Below are 18,661 nucleotides of genomic sequence, written 5' to 3'. Positions count from 1 at the left end.
TACTGAATGATTACAACATCGCACTGCATGCTACTTTGAACATGTCTTCTTTATCCGCGCTTCAAGCTCGCCTAAAAGAGCTATCGACCTCTCTGGCGCAGATCCACCCTCTCGTGTCCCGATTACGGAACTTTACCACCGCCGTTGGACAAGGTGACGAAGCTCGATTAGAATTAGGGACGGAGATCCATAGTCTGCTGAAAGAGGCAGAGATACAATTAGAGGTTTTAAGAGTTGATGTTGAAGCGTTAGAAACTGCCCCGGAAAGCAGACGGAAAGGTGTGGACAACGAGAAGGAGTTAGAGCGGGAACGGGTTGTTGCGCTGGCAGGTAGACTAGCGGAAGACTTGAAAAAGTGAGTGGGCTATATCGCATTGTCAGAGCTGTGCGACATGTACGGCTGCTATTCTTTTCTTCATGAAGCTAATAAGTTCATGACAGGACGAGAGGAGACTTCCGAAATGCGCAGTTACAAGCGAAGCGGAATGCGGAGATCGCGAAGCGCAAAGAGAGGGAATTACTATTTTCGAGATCACAGAGCGCTGAAAGGAAGAGAGAGTCCACTGAGAAGCTGACACAAGATGATGTTTTGCTCAATACATCAAGTGATGTTACTGCGGCATTGCGGAGAACGCATCATCTGATGCAGGCAGAGTTATCTAGAAGTCAATTCGCACAAGAGACACTAGGTCTGTTTCCTCCTCGGCTGATATTTATCGCTCTAACTAATTCATATTACAGAGCAATCGACTGCTGCGCTTTCATCGCTCTCAGAGTCTTATACAGGCCTTGATACCCTTCTATCCTCGTCACGCAACCTTGTCGGTTCGCTCCTTCGCTCGCAAAAGTCCGACACCTGGTATCTTGAAACTGCGTTCTACATTCTAATCGGGACCATTGTATGGCTACTGTTTCGCCGGATATTATACGGACCCATGTGGTGGCTTGTATGGTTGCCGATAAGGTTAGCAGCGAAGTTCGTATTTACCATTTTGGGCGCGGTTGGCCTATCCAGCAAAGCCGTTCAACCTTCTCCGTCTGCTATTCCTAGCGCAAGTTTAGCCCAAGAGGCAGTGGTCCCAAGTCTTGAAACCGAGGCAAATGTTCAAACCGCCGATGGACAGGCTATCTGGGACATACCTCCAGTTGCGGAGGCAAAAGAAGATCGCATGATTGGTCACATTGGTAACATGGTTGAGGATAATGAGGTGGGATCTAAAGAGGAGACAACGGAAGCGAATGAACAACAGGAAGAGGAGGTTGATGAGACCAACATTGATGACATTTCACTAGAAGAAAAACAAAGACAAGCGGAGCTTCCTCGAAATACGAAGAAGAGGATGTATGAAGCTACCGAAGTACTAGAAAACAGGAAGGATGAGCTATAGGTACTAGCAAAAAATTTACGAATAATCAATGATTGCGACAACAACAACAACAATGCTGCATATATAGGATGATAATTGAAACATAGCCATTGCTCTACTCTGGCTGGAGATGGCAGCCTCAAGAAAGATAGGAAGAAGCATTGAGTTGTTGTCTACCTCTAATGCTTCATAGATCCATACTGTCTGAGCAGACCAATAAAGGTCTTGGCATCAATAAATCGCGTTTATCACGTGGGGACGCGTTCCGACACGCTCATCCTCCGTCATTTCCAGGGAGCTTTACTGGGAGAAACTGGTATAATCGGTAACAACCAAATTGGCAGAACTAGATTTAGCCCCTTCAGATTTGGCCTTCGCCTCCGGGTAACATATCATGGCTGCCAACTTTTTCAACAATAAAGCCCGTGCTGCGGCCGCAGCATCAAGCAGTTCGAAGCAGAAGCCGACAGACGGAAAAGAGGAACATACACAGCAACAGCCATGGGTTGAAAAATAGTATGTACTGTTCCAAGTGACTGTTACTTAAAGGATCTGGCTAACAATTTCTTTCAGCCGTCCTAAGACGCTAGATGATGTCGCAGCCCAAGACCATACAACAAACGTGCTCCAACGGACGTTACAAGCTTCCAACGTGTGTTAATTCCCTACTTGAGACAAGCGAATCAACCATTAACATGATTGGAAATCAAAACAGCTGCCTCATATGCTCTTCTACGGACCTCCCGGTACTGGAAAGACATCGACGATTCTCGCCCTCGCAAAATCCCTATTCGGACCTGCTCTGTATCGTTCACGTATCCTTGAGTTGAACGCTTCGGACGAACGTGGTATTGGCATTGTACGTGAAAAGGTCAAGGGCTTTGCGAGAGTACAACTCAGTCACCCTACCGGGGTCGACAAGTCATACTTCGAGAAATACCCATGCCCACCGTTCAAGATCATTATCCTTGATGAAGCAGATAGTATGACCCAGGATGCTCAATCTGCTCTTCGACGCACAATGGAAACCTATAGCAAGATCACACGTTTCTGTCTTGTTTGTAACTACGTCACCCGAATCATTGAACCACTGGCCAGTCGATGCAGCAAGTTCCGTTTCAAGCCGCTGGATAACTCGGCTGCGGGCGATAGACTTGCACATATTGCAAAATTGGAGAACCTGGAGTTAGAGGATGGCGTCGTTGACAAATTGATTCAGTGCAGTGAGGGTGACTTGCGACGCGCAATCACATATATGCAAAGTGGAGCTAGGCTGGTAGGAGCTAGCGGAAACAGCGGTAAACAGGATGGAGAGGAAGACGCTCAGATGACAGATGCTAGTTCGCAGGTGGTTACTGTGAGGATGGTAGAGGAGATTGCTGGCGTGATCCCAGAGAGTGTTCTAGACCAGCTGATTCAAGCTATGCAACCAAAGAAGATCGGTTCCTCCTACGAGGCTGTCTCCAAGGTAACTACGGATATTGTTGCGGATGGGTGGAGTGCGACGCAACTGCTTGCACAGGTACGTTCTTATATGAGCTTTTCCATCACGCGATGCTAACAATGGACAAGCTTTACCGCCGAGTGGTTTACAATGACGCCATTCCTGATATTCAGAAGAACAAGATCGTCATGGTTTTCTCCGAGATGGATAAGCGCTTGGTCGACGGTGCGGATGAACATCTGTCAATTTTGGACGTGGCTCTGAAGATCTCTTGTATCTTGGGCGGCGCCTAATGGCCAGATATTAAATGAGAGATAATCTCAATGGCCATCCATCTGTATATGTATGAGGATATCTCCCGCGGATCTACTCTAATCACACCATCCGACAGTAACCCTCTGTCGGACTCCCTCATTCGAGGTTACGGCCCTAATCCAACGGTGGATTCAAGCTGTGAAGCCACCAGCGCACGGGCATAACAGAACATGGGCCGTCCTGATGTTTCAGCCGGACAGGTTTCCGCTGCTGAATGAGTAGCGCGGCCACTATTGGTTCTGTTCTCGGGCGCGAAGACCGAAGAGTTACGACTGTACGAGGTTTCATGAGATGGAAGGGATTGCCAACTGGTAGCCTATACCAAAATAATATACATGAATATCCATCCCACTGCTTGCACTTGTTCTAGAATGTCTATGATTACGTATGAGGCGAAGGATGTGCCTGAGTGAAACCACGCCACGTGCGGCCCCGCTCGCCATTCTCTCCGAAGCGTCACCGGCAAATGAGCCAAGCCTTCAACGGTTTTGGAATGACTCTTTTTTGTGTCAAACTTTGTAAACTGTCTTTTTTCGCAGCCCTTGAAATATCGCTTCTTCGCAGAGAACTAGAACTGCTAGAGTAGACACTCCAGATCGCCCTTTCAGAAGCTGTTCGAACATACCCCGCAATGGCAGAATCACCCCGCTATTTGACCGGAGACGGTGAAGGAATCCGCGAGTTCATAGACAAGTTCGACGTAAGTATTGACTCTATATATTTTTTTTCTCCTTTATCTTTTACTTGACCAATTGCGAGCAGAAAGGTAACTAATAATCTGTTTCAGGTCTTCCTCTTTGACTGCGATGGTTGGTATCCCGAACCTTCAGTTTCGCCTTCTTCCGGACCCTCGATATCTAGCCCAATGTGATAGCAATACTGAAAGTGACCATTGATACAGGCGTCCTCTGGTCTGGTGACCATACTTTCCCCGGAACAAACGAGACACTGGAGCTGTTGAGAAGCAGAGGTATGCACCCGAGGGCCGAAACGCCGTGAGACACATCCAAGCGCAAAGGCTGAACTGCATTTGTCGCAACCAGGAAAGCAAGTCGTGTTCGTCACGAACAACAGCACCAAATCGCGGGCCGATTACCAGAAGAAACTCGACTCCCTCGGATCCCAAGCACGACGGTAAACTTCAGCCACACCTAGGAGCCCACCCACAAAGCAGACGATGGCTGACAACAAGAACAGGAAGAGATCTTCTCCTCCTCATACAGCGCCTCGATCTACATCTCCCGCATCCTCCAGCTCCCAGAGAACAAGCGCAAAGTGTTTGTGTTGGGTGAAACCGGTATCGAGCAGGAGCTGCGCTCAGAGAATGTCCCCTTCATCGGCGGTACTGATCCCGCGTATCGTCGGGACATAACGCCTGAGGACTATAAGCGCATTGCTGCGGGAGATCCGGAGTTGCTGGATCCTGAAGTCGGGGTGGTCTTGGTGGGACTGGACTTCCATATCAATTACCTCAAGCTGTCGTTGGCGTTTCACTATGTTCGTCGGGGTGCTGTCTTCCTTGCGACGAATATCGATTCTACTCTCCCCAACTCGGGGACCTTTTTCCCTGGCGCTGGCTCTGTGAGCGCGCCTTTGATTATGGCCTTGGGCAAGGAGCCGGTCTCGTTGGGTAAGCCCAATCAGGCGATGATGGATGCCATCGAGGGGAAATTTAAGTTTGATCGGAGCCGTGCGTGCATGGTCGGTGACCGTGCGAACACTGATATTCGGTTCGGTCTGGAAGGGAAGCTTGGAGGTACACTGGGAGTCCTTACTGGTGTCAGCAGTAAGGAGGACTTCGAGACGGGGCCTACTAGGCCTCTGGCGTATCTTGATAAGCTTTCAGATCTTTTGGGATCGAACTGATGATAGATTAAAGTTAGAGTGCTAGACAAGAGAGAGAGGGATATACATTGTCGATAGATATAGTTAGGGAAACCACATAGATACATAGAAGTTGGTTCGCCGTACAGGCAAAGATTTAGAGCTTAACCAGAACCTTGTGCTCAGTTATCAGAGCAGTTATCTTCAGATAATCATGACTGCGGCTCATCGCTGGGATCTGGAGTCTCGCAAGTCGACTCATGCCTCAGGAACCCCTTCAGCTTCCACAGCGCCAACATCGCATTAACCGTGATCGGGTCATTCGGTCTAAAATACAAAGCTGGACTCTGGAAACGCGGATCATAACCCCAGATCTCCTCTAGCTCCTTCTCAGAGAAGAGCTGCGCAAGTTCAAACACAGGTACCTTAGATGGGAGATGCGGCAACATAAGATATTCAGGGAGTGTTCCCACAGCATTGGATATTGCTTCATCTTGTGAGACTGATTCAATCACCCCCGTCTGGTTGTTAATCAGGGTGCCCATAACCAACACCGCACCGCATTCCATGCGCGGGAAGGGTTTCACACCCTTCAACTCTTTCAGAATAGCCGCCTCGGAGTACTCATTAAGGTCGATAGCCGTCCAGACGCGGTTGGTAGCATCCAATCTTTTATACTTAATACAGGCGTGTTTAAGCTGCTTGACCACATCCATCCTCATTCTTGATAGCACAAAGTTAGGCATATCTTCGCGCCAGATGATCTGTTTCTCTTCCCGAACAGTAAAAGGCCCGTGTGGATGTTTCCACCGATAGGGGAATAGCGCGCAACAGGCGACCTCGTCCCGTACACGTGCGACGCCAAAACCGAGTTCAATTTTTTCAACAGCGGGAGACGGTCCACGAGTCGTAGCGTAAGGTGCCGAATGCTCTTGTCCATATAAGGTATCGGCAGAGATGTACCGCCGGCAGCTCGCCGCGCTCTATGGTCCGCAGCAGCACCGGCCACTTCATCTTTGAGTAGCCCTAGGGGCATGAACCACAGGCCATCAGATTTAGGCCGTTTAAGCATCCCCCAATCGCTCAGAAGGGCCCTAGGAATGCGTGTCCCTGTTGCGGAGCACATCCGAGGAGGTGAGGCGAGGGCCATTGCCCAGGGGTTCCGGCGGAGGTCCTCCAGGTCTTCAGGTTTTGCGGCCCGCTTCTTGTGTTTCTTCTCGAGATTGGGGTGCACGGTCTTCATGAGGGGTGATTGAGGGAGAGTTTGCGAGAGTCGAGGCTCCTCTGTTGCACTGGCCGTGAATTCCGCGTCATCATGTTGACCCGGTTCCTTTGGATATTCGCGGTGTTGGAATTGTGATCCGTCCAGAGTGTTTGGGTCGTCGATCGCACGTCTCGAGATGGTTCTTCGGCCATTGAGTTCCGAAGAGGACAAGAAAAGCCGTTGAAAGACCCTCAGACGCCATGAGGCGTACGAAATCCGGCCGTGAAGGCACTCCATGGTGTGCTTCGCGAAAAAGGGCAGATCAGATAAGTGAGAGAGAGTTGGCTACCCTTCCAAACCCAACGAAACTAAACTCCACAATCCGCGGCGCTAAACCGCATCCATGCTGTTCGAGCTCCGAAGCTTGGCGGCGGCCCTTCTGCTCTGATGCGATCGGAGTCCGGTCGTCTTCACTTCCATTCTTTCCTTGATTGTGACAAAGCTCTGTCTGTCAGCAGGCACTCTTCTCACAATGAACCCTGCACGTTCGTTACAGCGACTCAGTCGCTTCTTTCCGCGTTCCTCTATCCTCCCGGTGCTGTCGCGGAGTTTCACCAGCTCAGTCCCGTCACTATCAAAGGGCACTCCGCCGCGGGGCTGGACTCCCACGCCATTTGTAACAGAGACAGTAGTGAGTTCCTTTGACCTCACCTGCTCATACCGCAGTAAAGTCTGACTAACTATATCTCAGGGAGGAGGCTGGCACACATGTACGTTGACTTCAACGTCAAAGCAGAAACCAACAGTATTAACCACATCGCATAGATGATATCTTCTCCCGACTTCTAAAGGTACCAATGCGAGGATTCACACGCCACGCCACCCCCAAAAACGACCTCACACTGATCAATCTCCCCAGGAACGCATAATATGTCTCAACGGCGAAGTAGACGAAACCATGTCGGCGTCTATCGTCGCCCAACTCCTCTTCCTGGAAGCCGATAACCCCCAGAAGCCGATTCACTTGTATATCAACTCCCCTGGAGGCTCGGTCACAGCGGGTCCGTGTTTCCCATTCCCGAGCAGCTTCTACATTATGGATTTCCTATAGTGCTGGATGATATAGCATTGGTCTAACGGTTGGACAGGTCTCGCCATCTACGATACAATGACCTATATTGCCTCCCCCGTGAGCACCATCTGCGTTGGCCAGGCCGCGTCGATGGGCTCCCTTCTTCTTTGCGGCGGTCACCCCGGCAAACGTTACTGTCTGCCCCATTCGTCGATCATGATACACCAGCCGTCGGGCGGGTACTTTGGACAGGCGACTGACATTGCGATTCATGCAAAGGAGATCCTGCGGGTTCGGGAGCAGCTGAATAAGATCTATAAGCGTCACTTGACGGGGAAGAAGGAGATGTCGCTGGAGGAGATCGAGAAACTTATGGAGAGAGATTATTTCATGGGGGCTGGGGAGGCGTTGGAGATGGGTATTGTCGATGAGATTCTGGACCGCAGGGTTAGGTCGACAGAGGAAGGGGGTGAAGGGGATGGGAAGCCACCAACGACTCCTTAGAGGTTTTCTTTCTTCGTTTTCTTGTTTGGTAAATGGCATACATACCCTTGTTGCTATGTAATATTATCATGACTTGTTATGGATTTCGTTGTCTTCGATACTATGTTCAAGTGTGGATCTGATTGTGTCTGATGCCTTCCGATTCGTTATAATCGTATAACGCTTTTGACAGACACTCTAACCTAGATGCTACTAGGTGTATACATTGCAAGAGAATTGGAACGTCAGGTTCAGAACTGGTTATATATCGATATAATATTTACACATGTTACAGCCAGTATGGACCCAAGGTCAATACGTACAAGATAAAAGGAGTAGCCGGATCATGTCGCTACTCTCTCAAGGCGTCCCTCGGAGTTGACCTGCAATCCAAAGCGTTCTCGAAGAAAAGTAGCTGTCTGGTCGGAGGGCATATAAGCAGAAGTTCGCCTTGCCACAGCCGGACTATAACGCCATTGATCCCGGATGATATTAAAGATACCGAGGTCCATGATCACTGCCTCTCCTGACGCAAAAGCATCCATGGCGTGGCTATTCCTGGCACCAGATATACGTCCGCCTTCTGAAGGATCCGCCAGCAGCTCCGTTCGCTCCAGTTGCTCGTCCGTACTAAGATCCATATGTTCATCGCGTGGACGTATCTCACTAAGCTCTATGCCATCGCCGGAGGGTTGAGCCGAGCTGCTCCGGAGAACGCCGCGCTCCTCGGAATCATGATCCTGATCGCTGGGTGTCTCTATTACACCTGGTATCGTGGATACGGGCGCAGTCGCTTCAGTCGTCTTCACCCGTTCCACAATCAGACCTAGCATCACCAGGTCGAGGAACAGCACAAGCAAGTCCGACAGTAGAAGCCGGGCTACCGAGACGGGAGCTTTTTGTCCAATAAAGTCTATCAACAATCCCCCATGCAGATAGCCTCTCGTTGCTTCTCCAGCCTCCGGCTGACCGAAAAACTTGTGGTGAATCATACAGAACACATTACTGGCGAAGATGGCCCCGATGAAAGGTTGATTCCGCGTGGGGTCAAATGGAGGTGCCTTGGGAGTGAAGAATATTAGCTGCACAATAGCACGGAGTGCGAAAAGTATGATTGAGCAACTGCGGAGGCAGAACCCAGTCAGCATCTGCTTCACTTGGCGGGCTTGCCCGAAGGGACGTCTGCAGTCCAACAGCTTGGCGGGACTCACTCCATGTAATACAGTGCGGATAGCTGGCAGTAAATCAAGATATCGAGATCGCGGAGTAAGCGATCGATGAACGCGACTTTCGCTGCCGACTGCAGTTTCTTGAAGCGGCCATCATCACCAGATTGCGGCCCCGTGAGGTCCGCGACGCTTCCATGCGGGATGCCGGATACGTCAGCGATGTATTCCGCATCTCGATAGACATCCGGAGTTGTCATAGGGGGTCATGAGGGCATGAATGGCATCTACATGAACTGATGGTTTGAACGAACAGGTAGAGGCCGCCACTGCAGACCTGAAGAGGGTGAGGTGCCACTATCCTCGAGGTGGACTGTGATGGTCGGGGAGACGATAATGGGGAGTCATGTGCGCGGGCCTTTCTCGGCCCGAAGGCCCCAGCTGCCCCAAATTCCAGATGGAGCTCCAGTCACTTAACGCTCCACATAGCGACTCCGCTCAGTAGCTTTGGTGATGATCGCATAGCCCTTTGTCATGGTTGCCTATGTCAAAGCCTCTGACACCTCCATGATTTTATTTTTTGCGGGACCTCTCACCATATAATAATGTTCTTACTTTCGATGAATGTTGATTGACTTTGTCGATGGTCTGACATCAACGGAATTTCTGAGCGCTATAGATAGTGAATACTCTATAGATACCTATCTACATAAGTAACCAACGCTTCAATCAACAAAGATCGTCTTTGACGTGTTCGCGTAGTGCTTGAAGAAGCTAGTGAACAGCCGAATAGAATGTCCAACATCATATGTACCACCAGTTTCCCGGATACTGTGCATGCTCAGCTGTGGGTTACCCAAGTCCAGCGTGCGAGCACCGAGTGCAGCGGACAACATTGGGCCAATTGTGCTTCCACAGCTGGAGTCGTTGCGAACGACGAAAAGCTGGAGAGGGACGCCTTCCCCACCGTCTTCTGCTGCCTTGCGTGCAATCTCCTGAAGTAGGACAATGCCAGGGGAGTTCGTCGCGTAGCGAGCATTGGCGTTAATCTTGATCACAGGACCCTTGTTGATCTCCGGTCGGTGATCATTCTCGTACTTGGCAGCGTAGTTAGGATGAATAGCATGAGCCATGTCCGCAGAAAGGAGGAACGAAGTCGACAGAGTCTCTTCATAGGCGGTAGCCAAGTCATCATTGCCAGACGTGGAAGAAGGCAGAACAGACAAGCGACGGATAATTGCCGGAAGCACATTAGAGTCAGCTCCCTGCGCGGTACGGCTGCCGATCTCTTCGTGATCGAATAGCGCAATGAGACGAATGGATGGTTCATCGTCCAGCGCCGACGCATCGGCAACGGAGTCGATCAGTCCAACAGTGGCACAGAACGAGCTGTTCAGGTTATCCAGGCGGGGCGAGAAGACGAATTCTTCCAGCAAGCCACCAAGGCAAGACTTCTGAGTGTCGAACAAGATCATCTCAAAGTCCAAGATGTCGGCTGGCTCAACTCCTGCTTCAGCAGCAATAAGCTCCACCAAGTAGGGGTGATGACGCTCGGTCACTGATTTTAGTGGAGAGAAGTCTCCTTTCTCCGTTTCGCCATTTTCCGCGGCCTTTTCACCGGTGGCAGTGGAATCGGCAGTGCGATTGAGCTCAGCAGCGACAAGGCCTGCGATAGGGAACAATTGGGTCTCCTTATTGAAAGCAAAAGTCTCCTGGCGATCAAGGTGGATAGCCAAGGTTGGGATCCGGAGAACTACGAAATATGTCAGTCACATATCTTCCAAGTCAATGTTACGTAGAGCCCATACTCGGCCGGTCGATTTTGACCAACTTCTGCACAATGGAGCCGTCACCGGTCCGTACCATAGCACGACCTGCGACACCCAAATCACGGTCAAACCCTAGATCTCCTTAGTATGCAACGCACGGAAAGAGGGTAGACAACTTCGTTACATGTGTGCCAAATGCCACCTCCGTATGTCTCTACGCCAACTTGGACGAACCCTTCGCCGCGCTTGTTGCTGACAGGCTTAATTCTCAACACCGGAGAGTCCGTGTGGGCACCGATCATAGAAATCGGGTTTCCAGGCTAGTTATCATGAGTAAATGTTGTCTTTTCAGTCTTGAAGAAGGGAAGCTGGATATGTGCGGGGGGTTCTGTGTATGTACCTTCCATTTCTTACCGATGGCGAAAGCCACAATGGTTGAGCTGTTACGGGTCAAGTAATACTTTCCACCGGGACGGCAAGTGGAAGACCAAGAATCTTTCTCCTGGAGGCACAGTTAGGATTTTCGGCAACACTGGGATGGAATCACATACCTTGATCTCCTGGAAGCCAGCCTTCGACAGAAGTTCCTTTGCTGATTGGACAGCGTGGAAGGCTGAATTTGACCCGAGTTAGACCAGTCACTGGACCAAGAATGCGAATCACAAGGGGGCTAGTTACGGGTGGGGGAGGCATTGACAAAGGACAAGAAGTCCAGAGCCGGCTGCTTCAGATTTTGGGCGAGTTTCGAAGTCATTTTTGGGTACCCCGCGAGCTAGATCCAGGTCCGTCGTAGTTGTTTTTGTTGGAGACGAAATTGCGGAGACAGCGAGAGTTTCTAATGGCATGAGATCATGGCTGGTCTTGGCGGTAAGGCACTAAGCTTCGGTTTATGGGGCCCGATCCATTTTCAACCCTAATTCGGATTCAGACTGATCTTGTTACTCTCTCTATTTCTTATAACTACACAGTATACTCTGTTTTTCATCTTGTACCGAGAAACTGGACTCGTCATGGATTTGACAGGTCGGTTACTAATGATAGTGCGCAGGACCAGGATATAGTACGGGACATGGAGCATCCGAAGACCCTCTCTTGCACAGGCAGCAAAATACCACGCATATGAGACATGAACAATGCACGGTGTCTCCCCGAGTCATGTCTGCAACATGACAGGTCAAACTTATCCTCTTCTCTATAATAGTCCACCGCAGCGCCTGTCATGATTGAATTTGTAGAAAATCGATATGTATTCGATACTCTACGTGTCTCTTCATAGCTTCTATAGTAGCAACCCTGGATCGGTTCGATAGGCGACTAGACAACGAACAGTATGACATAGAGGGGTTCTTGAAATTAAAGAAGGGCAGCAAGTTTGGGGCACATCGGCGACTAGTTGGGGCTAAAGTATCGATAAGATTAACCATAACAAGTGAACGGACGATTTGATGAGCTTGGGGAGGCTCAGCAATCCCTTGGTGTGTGGAGTAGATTAAGGGAGGCCAGGATTTTGTCTGAGAACACGAAACCAGAGGGAAAAGCATGGGAGACAATGGAAAGCCGTTATGCTCAGAGGTGTCCACTGAGATCGACGCGGAAAGGGAGAAGCGATAAGTTTCTTTGGCTGGAAACTCTCCTTCATGCTGTGGTCCAAGCTTTTCCCTCGCGCGTTCAGGGCGCGTGTCATGGAGGCGGTCGCGAGGAAGCCCGAAAAAGTGGCACCTGGATTAGCTATCGATGGACGCTGATCCAATCATTCATGACATCGGTCGCGTCGGTCAAGTCGCGTGTTTTTTTGAGCCATCAAGAATTTGTCGCTCGATCAGAAAGAAGGAATTATAAGAATTAAAGAAAGAAAGACAAAGCGGCCGTTCATTAGAGGTACGAATCGTGCTGAGTGGCTTTGCAAACAGTGTAGTTGTCGTGGGGTAAACAAGAGCATGTTCTCCGTAGTACAGGTAACAGTGCACTATGTTGCGCGGGATGATCTATCTAATCAGTCCCAGGGTTACATGAGGGCGACTATATACAACACCACAGCGGATCAAATTGAACGGACTACAGACGAACGACATAAGTGAAAGATCGGTGTCTTCTCGATTTGAGCCAAGAACAATAATTTGAGACAAACTGAAAGCGAAAGAAAGTCGAGCCCAAGAGGGTAAAAAATACGTGACGGCCACCTACGACCCAGATAGGCTTAGCGCAGCCGACGCGTGACTGGGAGGGATTCCCCTTCGAAACTCCGTCACCCCAAGAGGGCCCCATCACCAGCCCTTGGATCCAACCCTCAGCGCTGTTTCAACATCCCATTCCTCACCAGACGGTGGTCGGGTCCGTCTCAAATGACCTCCACAAGTTGCTTGAATATCTTCAATCAGCACCAAGTCTGGTGAGAGATACTATTTATCTACCTATCGTCGCTCTCAAGCCGCCTGACTTCTAGTTGGTCTGGATTATTGCTCGGAGCGGAGAAGGGTTTGGCTATCGTCAACAGATTCATTCACCAGACAAGCGCCTTGAAGCGATCCGACTGACAAGAAACACAAAACATCTTCCTAATCTACCATCTCACGAGCGCTTTCACAATTGACCTTCTATATACCACCATACAATTTGCGATCCGACATTGGCGATTGTCGCATTACCCCGGCTGGCCAAAGTCCATCCCTCCTTCGACCGCCATTTGAACCAGGCGAGATCAACCACCCCGCCAGAAGGATGGGCGACCACATCCACGACACAAATACGGTTGCCACCCGCAGCGCAACAAGAAATGCTTCACGTGCGAAACCATCCGGAAGTGCCGCCAATGCATTGAACCTCGCATCCCCGCCTGGGTCAAGGACGCCGCCCAGCATGCCATCAAAAAAGACCATTTTCTATCCTGATTTGCTAGGCAGGCAACAGAAAAGTCGAAGTGGATCGGAGGCTATCGACCCGGATGCGCTTGCGAAAGCTTTGAAGGACTTCGAGGACGCTGGGCGCCCCCGCGAGAGAACACCCGGGACCAGTCCCAGTCGAAAAAGGCAGCGGGTATATGGCGACAGGTCAGTAACGACAATTCCCCCATAATAGCCCACCGTCGTCCTACGGTTCTTCTGCGCCTAGCCTAGGGTGTCCGGTCGACTTATTACTAAACTTCTGTATAGGTTCATCCCGAATCGGGAGGGGCAAGATCTCCAAGCAACCTACAGTTTGCTCCACGAGGACGGGTGTCCCTCTACTCCTTCGAAATCGAAAAAGCGTGCGCCGCATTCAGAGCTTCATTTTCAAAAGAGTCAGTCCGTACCTTCTCCGCGCTTATACTATGAAACTTCGGCTAACATCATTTCCAGCGGAGGAAGCAAACAGGATGTACTCGCGAGTACTGCGGAGCGAGCTGTTTGGTAATACTGTCCCACAAGCTGACCTGGACTCATTATCCCCGGATCCTTTGCTGGGCCTCGGTAATGGTATCAATGAAAAGACTCGCTCCCATACCCCTCCGTCGCATGTGTCAAATCTTCCTCCAGCAAGCATAACACCGTCGACACCCCACAAGAACCTTTTCAACTACGCCTCTCCACGTGGATCTGGACATCCCACCCCTTCTAAAACCCCCCGGAGTCAACATGGCCCCAACCTCAACGTTCGATCAGAGCTCTACAGTTTGTCACCAATCCGCTATGACAGTCAGCGCATCCTTGAGACCCCTCGCAAACAACCACGTTATGTCAATAAAGTCCCATACAAAGTACTGGACGCACCTGACTTGCAAGATGATTTCTATCTAAATCTGGTGGACTGGGGGAGTAGTAATGTTTTAGGTGTTGGCCTTGGAAACTCCGTCTATATGTGGAATTCGCAAAGCGGATCAGTGACGAAGTTATGTGAACTAAGAGACGACACCGTCACAAGTGTGAACTGGATTCAAAGGGTGAGTCATTAAAGTACATCTCTGCATTGGCGCGGGGACTAACAGAGACACAGGGTACACACCTCGCTATAGGGACTGGGAAGGGACTTGTACAGATCTGGGATGCGGAGCGCTGTCGCCGTCTTCGAACGATGATTGGCCATACCAATCGTGTAGGTGCCCTGGCTTGGAATGATCATATCCTTACATCCGGCTCGCGAGATCGCCTCATCTATCACCGAGATGTCCGTTCTCCAGATCAGTATCTCCGGCGACTTTCTGGCCATAAGCAAGAAGTCTGTGGTCTCCGATGGAATACAGAAGACGGTCAGTTGGCCTCGGGTGGTAACGACAACAAACTCTTGGTGTGGGATAAATTAAACGAAACACCCCTCTATCGATTTTCTGACCACACTGCGGCTGTCAAAGCGATTACTTGGTCACCTCATCAGCATCATTTACTTGCTTCGGGCGGTGGAACGGCCGATCGGACTATCAAGTTCTGGAATACCTCAACTGGATCTTTGATCAAGGAAGTTGACACGGGGAGTCAAGTCTGCAACCTAGCCTGGTCGAAAAATTCCGACGAAATCATCAGCACACACGGTTACAGTCAGAATCAGATTGTGATCTGGAAGTATCCACGTATGGAACAGATCGTATCATTGACGGGACATACGTTTCGTGTCCTGTATCTGGCAATGAGCCCCGATGGCCAAACGGTAGTTACGGGCGCTGGTGATGAAACTCTGAGGTTTTGGAAGATCTTTAACAAGAAGTCCGGGAGAGACCAGGGGCGTGAAGGCAGCAAGTTGGCGGAATGGGGCACTATTCGATGATATTACGATCGATATATTTGATGACCTTAGTGCTACGGCATCTTTAACATACCCTGCAAAGGGCTTTCGATATGCATTAGACACGGCGTTCACGGAATCTGGCGTTGTTTCAATCCTGGGTATATCCTTGGTCGGTCCGGGGCAGGGTTATCAGGGTTTAATTGGCATCTCTCGCATTTTGTGGGTTTACGGCATTTGACAGGCGCTTATTTGCGAGGCGCTGGTGTCCCAGCATTTGATCACATATTTTGTCATGTACCGTTGGCCTTATTCGTGTTGTTCGCGCCTTCGCCACTATGCCTGCGTTTCTGCGCCACTTCTTTTGATTTACATTAACCGATCTTGTTTTACCCGTCCCTTCATCTCTCCTTGCACTCAATGTAAGCGGCGGCGCTCATGGTGTTTCGAATGGTGACTGGTTGTGGCGTTTGCTCATTGGGACATGTGGCAGGGAAGTCTCGAGTACTCTCATCTTGCCATGATCGCATTATATGTACCTTTTTCTCTCCTTCTTTTTCTTTTCTGGCAGGATTGATGATGAGATGACTTGTGAAATCAGGGCGTTGTTTAGCTCGCTATATTCCAGGGTCTCATCCACTCCGGAGACACTTGCCATGGGAAGAAGCAGTGTTGACCATTGTTCGAAGAATAACAAGAATGAAACCTGTCAATGTGGACACGAAGTAGACATGCGCGCGTATATATGTAGTAGTACAGTAGCCTGAGTCAAGTAGCATCTTCTTTCTCATTACACACAACGCCATTTCGATCATGTTCTTGTGCCATGACTCGATAAGCTTCCAATCGAACTTAACCAGAACAACCTTATCTAAGTATCACACCAAGGTTTCTGCAACCAAAACTTAATTGAATTGGGTTCTAGTCAAATCCTAATATACTTCAGACACGACAGAAGTTCCCAGTATGATATAGCTCACAGAACCGACTTCTTCTTGGTATACCCGGCGGTCCAGAATCCAGGCCACTCACTCGGCAGCTCTTCCACAATGAACCTGAATATGGCAGCCTGTACCTCCTCCGGCTTTTCATATTGCGCAAAGTGTCCTGCGTCGATCGTAACCTCCGTCAAGTTGCTACATGCCTCTCTCATTGGATCGGCCAGACGAGACGTTATGGTATCACACACCACATCTCTGGCGTCATGGATAAACAGAACTGGTTGGTCCAGCTTCCCATCGCGCTTCCCGTTGTATTCCGCGTTCCGCGCATGGTGCAGGTAGTACGCAGATCCGGGCCAGAAGCCGGTCCTCTGCATATCCTGCACAAACGAATCGAAGACATCCGCAGGGAGCACCGGAGGTCCTGTCATGTCCACGCTTGGGGGCTTTGGCATCCCGCCCAGCCATCCGCCGGCCTTGCGCACGCTGGCAGTCACCTGGGCAAAACGGCTGGTCGGGGCCTTGGCCGGCTGTAACGAAGCCTTGCAGTATCCTGCAATGTCACTGTCGAACCATTCAACGGTCTTTTCGAAGTTCTCCTCCCAGTTCTTCATATAGTCCCACTGTCCGAACTCGTATTCGTCCGCTGGGTAGAGATCGCGGTTCACAAAGGGAAGGAAACCCTGCCAGCCGCGCTCGATAGTATGGAATGGCACAGACAGGTTCACCAGCGCTTTAACCACCTCCGGGTGTTGCGTCGCGACGGAAGACGTTACGCCCGCACCCCAGTCGTGGCCAACCCAGATCGCTGCATCGCGGCCGGTGTCGGCTAGCAAAGCCATCATGCCCTCCACGATGGCCTCTTGACAGTAGTCGTCGGCCACGCGGCGGGCAGTCGACTGCCCGTATCCTGGCATATCAGGAGCAATGGCGCGGAATCCCACGGATGCGAAGGATTCAATTTGTGCCTTCCAGGTGATCGCGGTGCCTGGCCAGCCATGGATGAAGAGAACCAGAGGGCCATTTACAGGGCCTGCCGCAAGGTAGTGGATCTTTTTGTCGTCTGCGTAGACGACATTGTGGTCTGTGATGGCTACCATGGTGATAAGGTGACCGTATTTTCAATCGGAAGTCCAGATTCCCGTGGATCTGTGGAAACGTCGGTCGTTCTGCGTTGCTTGTTTGATGGCCGTAAACACAGGAGGCTACTGAGGTGTTGTCTCCTCAACGGTCAGAAGTCTTGGGGATGATTAAAATGGGGGCGATCAGGTGGGGTGAGATATTTAAAGCTATAGTAGTACTAATTCCTAGGTAAGCACTTCCCCCGCTGAATCGTGAAACATGACCCAATACACCTTCTTATTAAGTGCACACCACCGATTACTATGGCAATTATTGTTACGAGTCACTGTCCATAAATCAGTCTTATCATGCCCTGCCCCCCTGCTGGCGCCAATACTTCGTTCGCTTTGTTGGCTGGGTATGAATGTCAATCTCTCGGGATTAAACATCGGGGCTATGCAGCTCCTGCTCAACGCTGGTAACTCCTCGCTCTGGTGCTGAATTGGGGGTCTCTCTGAGATTCAAAAACGAGGACATAGCCGTCAATGTGGTATTGAAACCCACCATCACAAATTGCAGCGACTTCAACGTTTCGTCAGCGTGCACCTCACTGGACACAGATGCCCGAGATTGTTGGCAAGGAAGTAGACCCCATTGGCTTGGGACTGATGGGATTGACTTGGCGAGCGACGCCACCATCTCACCAGAAATCCTTGTGACTCCAGATGACTGTTGGAATGGCGCCGAGTTCATGGATCCCCTGATTACAATAGTCTTGTACTCCTGAAACGGCACCTGGAGATGCATCTGGAAGATGCCGGTAAAATCGTTCTGAACTTCCAAATCAACTGGACGAGAATGCTATCAAGGCGTCCGAGGATGCCAGCTATTATTCTAATTTCCGGTGCGACAACAGCGGAGCGAGTGAAGGAGAACAGCAAGCTTATCGGCACCCCGGATGAAGAGGTGGCAGAGATTGAGGCGATTCTGGCGAAGTTCACTCCGACTGGTGGACGATCCCCCGGAGATCATTCCGACCAATATATAGGTTATGAAGCTGTCTCTCAGCTGGTTAACGTACCGTAATTAGGGCTGTATGTGTTTATGTAACTTTGCGTTTTAGAGCTTATATTGTAACACTCTGGCTTCGCTACAGGCGGGGCGGGTTGTATGAAATGTAGATACCATATGAAGTGGGGCTTGCATACCATGAGCATAGCGAATTATCCAGTTTTATCCTTCCAAGAACCCCTAAGAAACTACATTGGATATATGGAATAATGCAATTATTACATCTTTACCACAAGAAAAACAACTGAAGG

General features: G+C 50.2%; 9 protein-coding genes across 9 annotated transcripts; 5 read left to right on the top strand and 4 right to left on the bottom strand.

The window, feature by feature from the left end:
- Nucleotides 1-41: 41 nt before the first annotated feature.
- ANOM_001152 (putative protein transport membrane glycoprotein Sec20) lies at nt 42-1,388 on the top strand (the record flags this gene model as incomplete). Its single annotated transcript, XM_015546409.1, has 3 exons — nt 42-355; nt 442-689; nt 742-1,388. The coding sequence occupies 3 exons, from the start codon at nt 42-44 to the stop codon at nt 1,386-1,388; spliced, it is 1,209 nt and encodes a 402-aa protein (XP_015410885.1).
- A 373-nt stretch (nt 1,389-1,761) lies between these two features.
- On the top strand, nt 1,762-3,198 carry ANOM_001151 (replication factor C subunit 2; the record flags this gene model as incomplete). The annotated part of the gene is made up of 4 exons (XM_015546408.1): nt 1,762-1,883; nt 1,941-2,019; nt 2,083-2,889; nt 2,940-3,198. The coding sequence occupies 4 exons, from the start codon at nt 1,762-1,764 to the stop codon at nt 3,102-3,104; spliced, it is 1,173 nt and encodes a 390-aa protein (XP_015410888.1). The 3' UTR covers nt 3,105-3,198.
- A 559-nt stretch (nt 3,199-3,757) lies between these two features.
- On the top strand, nt 3,758-4,992 carry ANOM_001150 (4-nitrophenylphosphatase; the record flags this gene model as incomplete). Its single annotated transcript, XM_015546407.1, has 5 exons — nt 3,758-3,826; nt 3,914-3,935; nt 4,028-4,121; nt 4,170-4,260; nt 4,324-4,992. 5 exons carry the CDS (start codon nt 3,758-3,760, stop codon nt 4,990-4,992), a joined length of 945 nt encoding a protein of 314 aa, XP_015410887.1.
- Nucleotides 4,993-5,162: 170 nt separating this feature from the next.
- ANOM_001149 (uncharacterized protein) lies at nt 5,163-6,451 on the bottom strand (the record flags this gene model as incomplete). The annotated part of the gene is made up of 2 exons (XM_015546406.1): nt 5,163-5,673; nt 5,802-6,451. 2 exons carry the CDS (start codon nt 6,449-6,451, stop codon nt 5,163-5,165), a joined length of 1,161 nt encoding a protein of 386 aa, XP_015410920.1.
- Nucleotides 6,452-6,632: 181 nt separating this feature from the next.
- On the top strand, nt 6,633-7,740 carry ANOM_001148 (ATP-dependent Clp protease proteolytic subunit; the record flags this gene model as incomplete). Its single annotated transcript, XM_015546405.1, has 5 exons — nt 6,633-6,845; nt 6,906-6,924; nt 6,980-7,005; nt 7,074-7,215; nt 7,303-7,740. Coding segments are annotated over 5 exons (819 nt in total), but the record flags the coding sequence as incomplete, so codon positions are not given.
- A 313-nt stretch (nt 7,741-8,053) lies between these two features.
- ANOM_001147 (DSC4 family protein) lies at nt 8,054-9,135 on the bottom strand (the record flags this gene model as incomplete). Its single annotated transcript, XM_015546404.1, has 2 exons — nt 8,054-8,831; nt 8,921-9,135. 2 exons carry the CDS (start codon nt 9,133-9,135, stop codon nt 8,054-8,056), a joined length of 993 nt encoding a protein of 330 aa, XP_015410924.1.
- Nucleotides 9,136-9,539: 404 nt separating this feature from the next.
- Nucleotides 9,540-11,398, bottom strand: ANOM_001146 (M18 family aminopeptidase; the record flags this gene model as incomplete). The annotated part of the gene is made up of 6 exons (XM_015546403.1): nt 9,540-10,628; nt 10,684-10,776; nt 10,829-10,964; nt 11,045-11,146; nt 11,196-11,257; nt 11,323-11,398. 6 exons carry the CDS (start codon nt 11,396-11,398, stop codon nt 9,601-9,603), a joined length of 1,497 nt encoding a protein of 498 aa, XP_015410925.1. The 3' UTR covers nt 9,540-9,600.
- A 1,823-nt stretch (nt 11,399-13,221) lies between these two features.
- Nucleotides 13,222-15,378, top strand: ANOM_001145 (fizzy-related protein; the record flags this gene model as incomplete). Its single annotated transcript, XM_015546402.1, has 4 exons — nt 13,222-13,691; nt 13,794-13,921; nt 13,980-14,560; nt 14,614-15,378. Coding segments are annotated over 4 exons (1,935 nt in total), but the record flags the coding sequence as incomplete, so codon positions are not given.
- A 934-nt stretch (nt 15,379-16,312) lies between these two features.
- ANOM_001144 (alpha/beta fold hydrolase) lies at nt 16,313-17,377 on the bottom strand (the record flags this gene model as incomplete). The annotated part of the gene is made up of 1 exon (XM_015546401.1): nt 16,313-17,377. The coding sequence occupies one exon, from the start codon at nt 17,375-17,377 to the stop codon at nt 16,313-16,315; it is 1,065 nt and encodes a 354-aa protein (XP_015410923.1).
- Nucleotides 17,378-18,661: the final 1,284 nt, after the last annotated feature.

Source organism: Aspergillus nomiae, assembly GCF_001204775.2.
Source record: "Aspergillus nomiae NRRL 13137 chromosome Unknown contig00021, whole genome shotgun sequence".
Lineage (NCBI taxonomy): Eukaryota > Fungi > Ascomycota > Eurotiomycetes > Eurotiales > Aspergillaceae > Aspergillus > Aspergillus nomiae.
The sequence above is the reverse complement of the archived record's forward strand: the minus strand, read 5'-3'. Positions and strand labels throughout refer to the sequence as shown.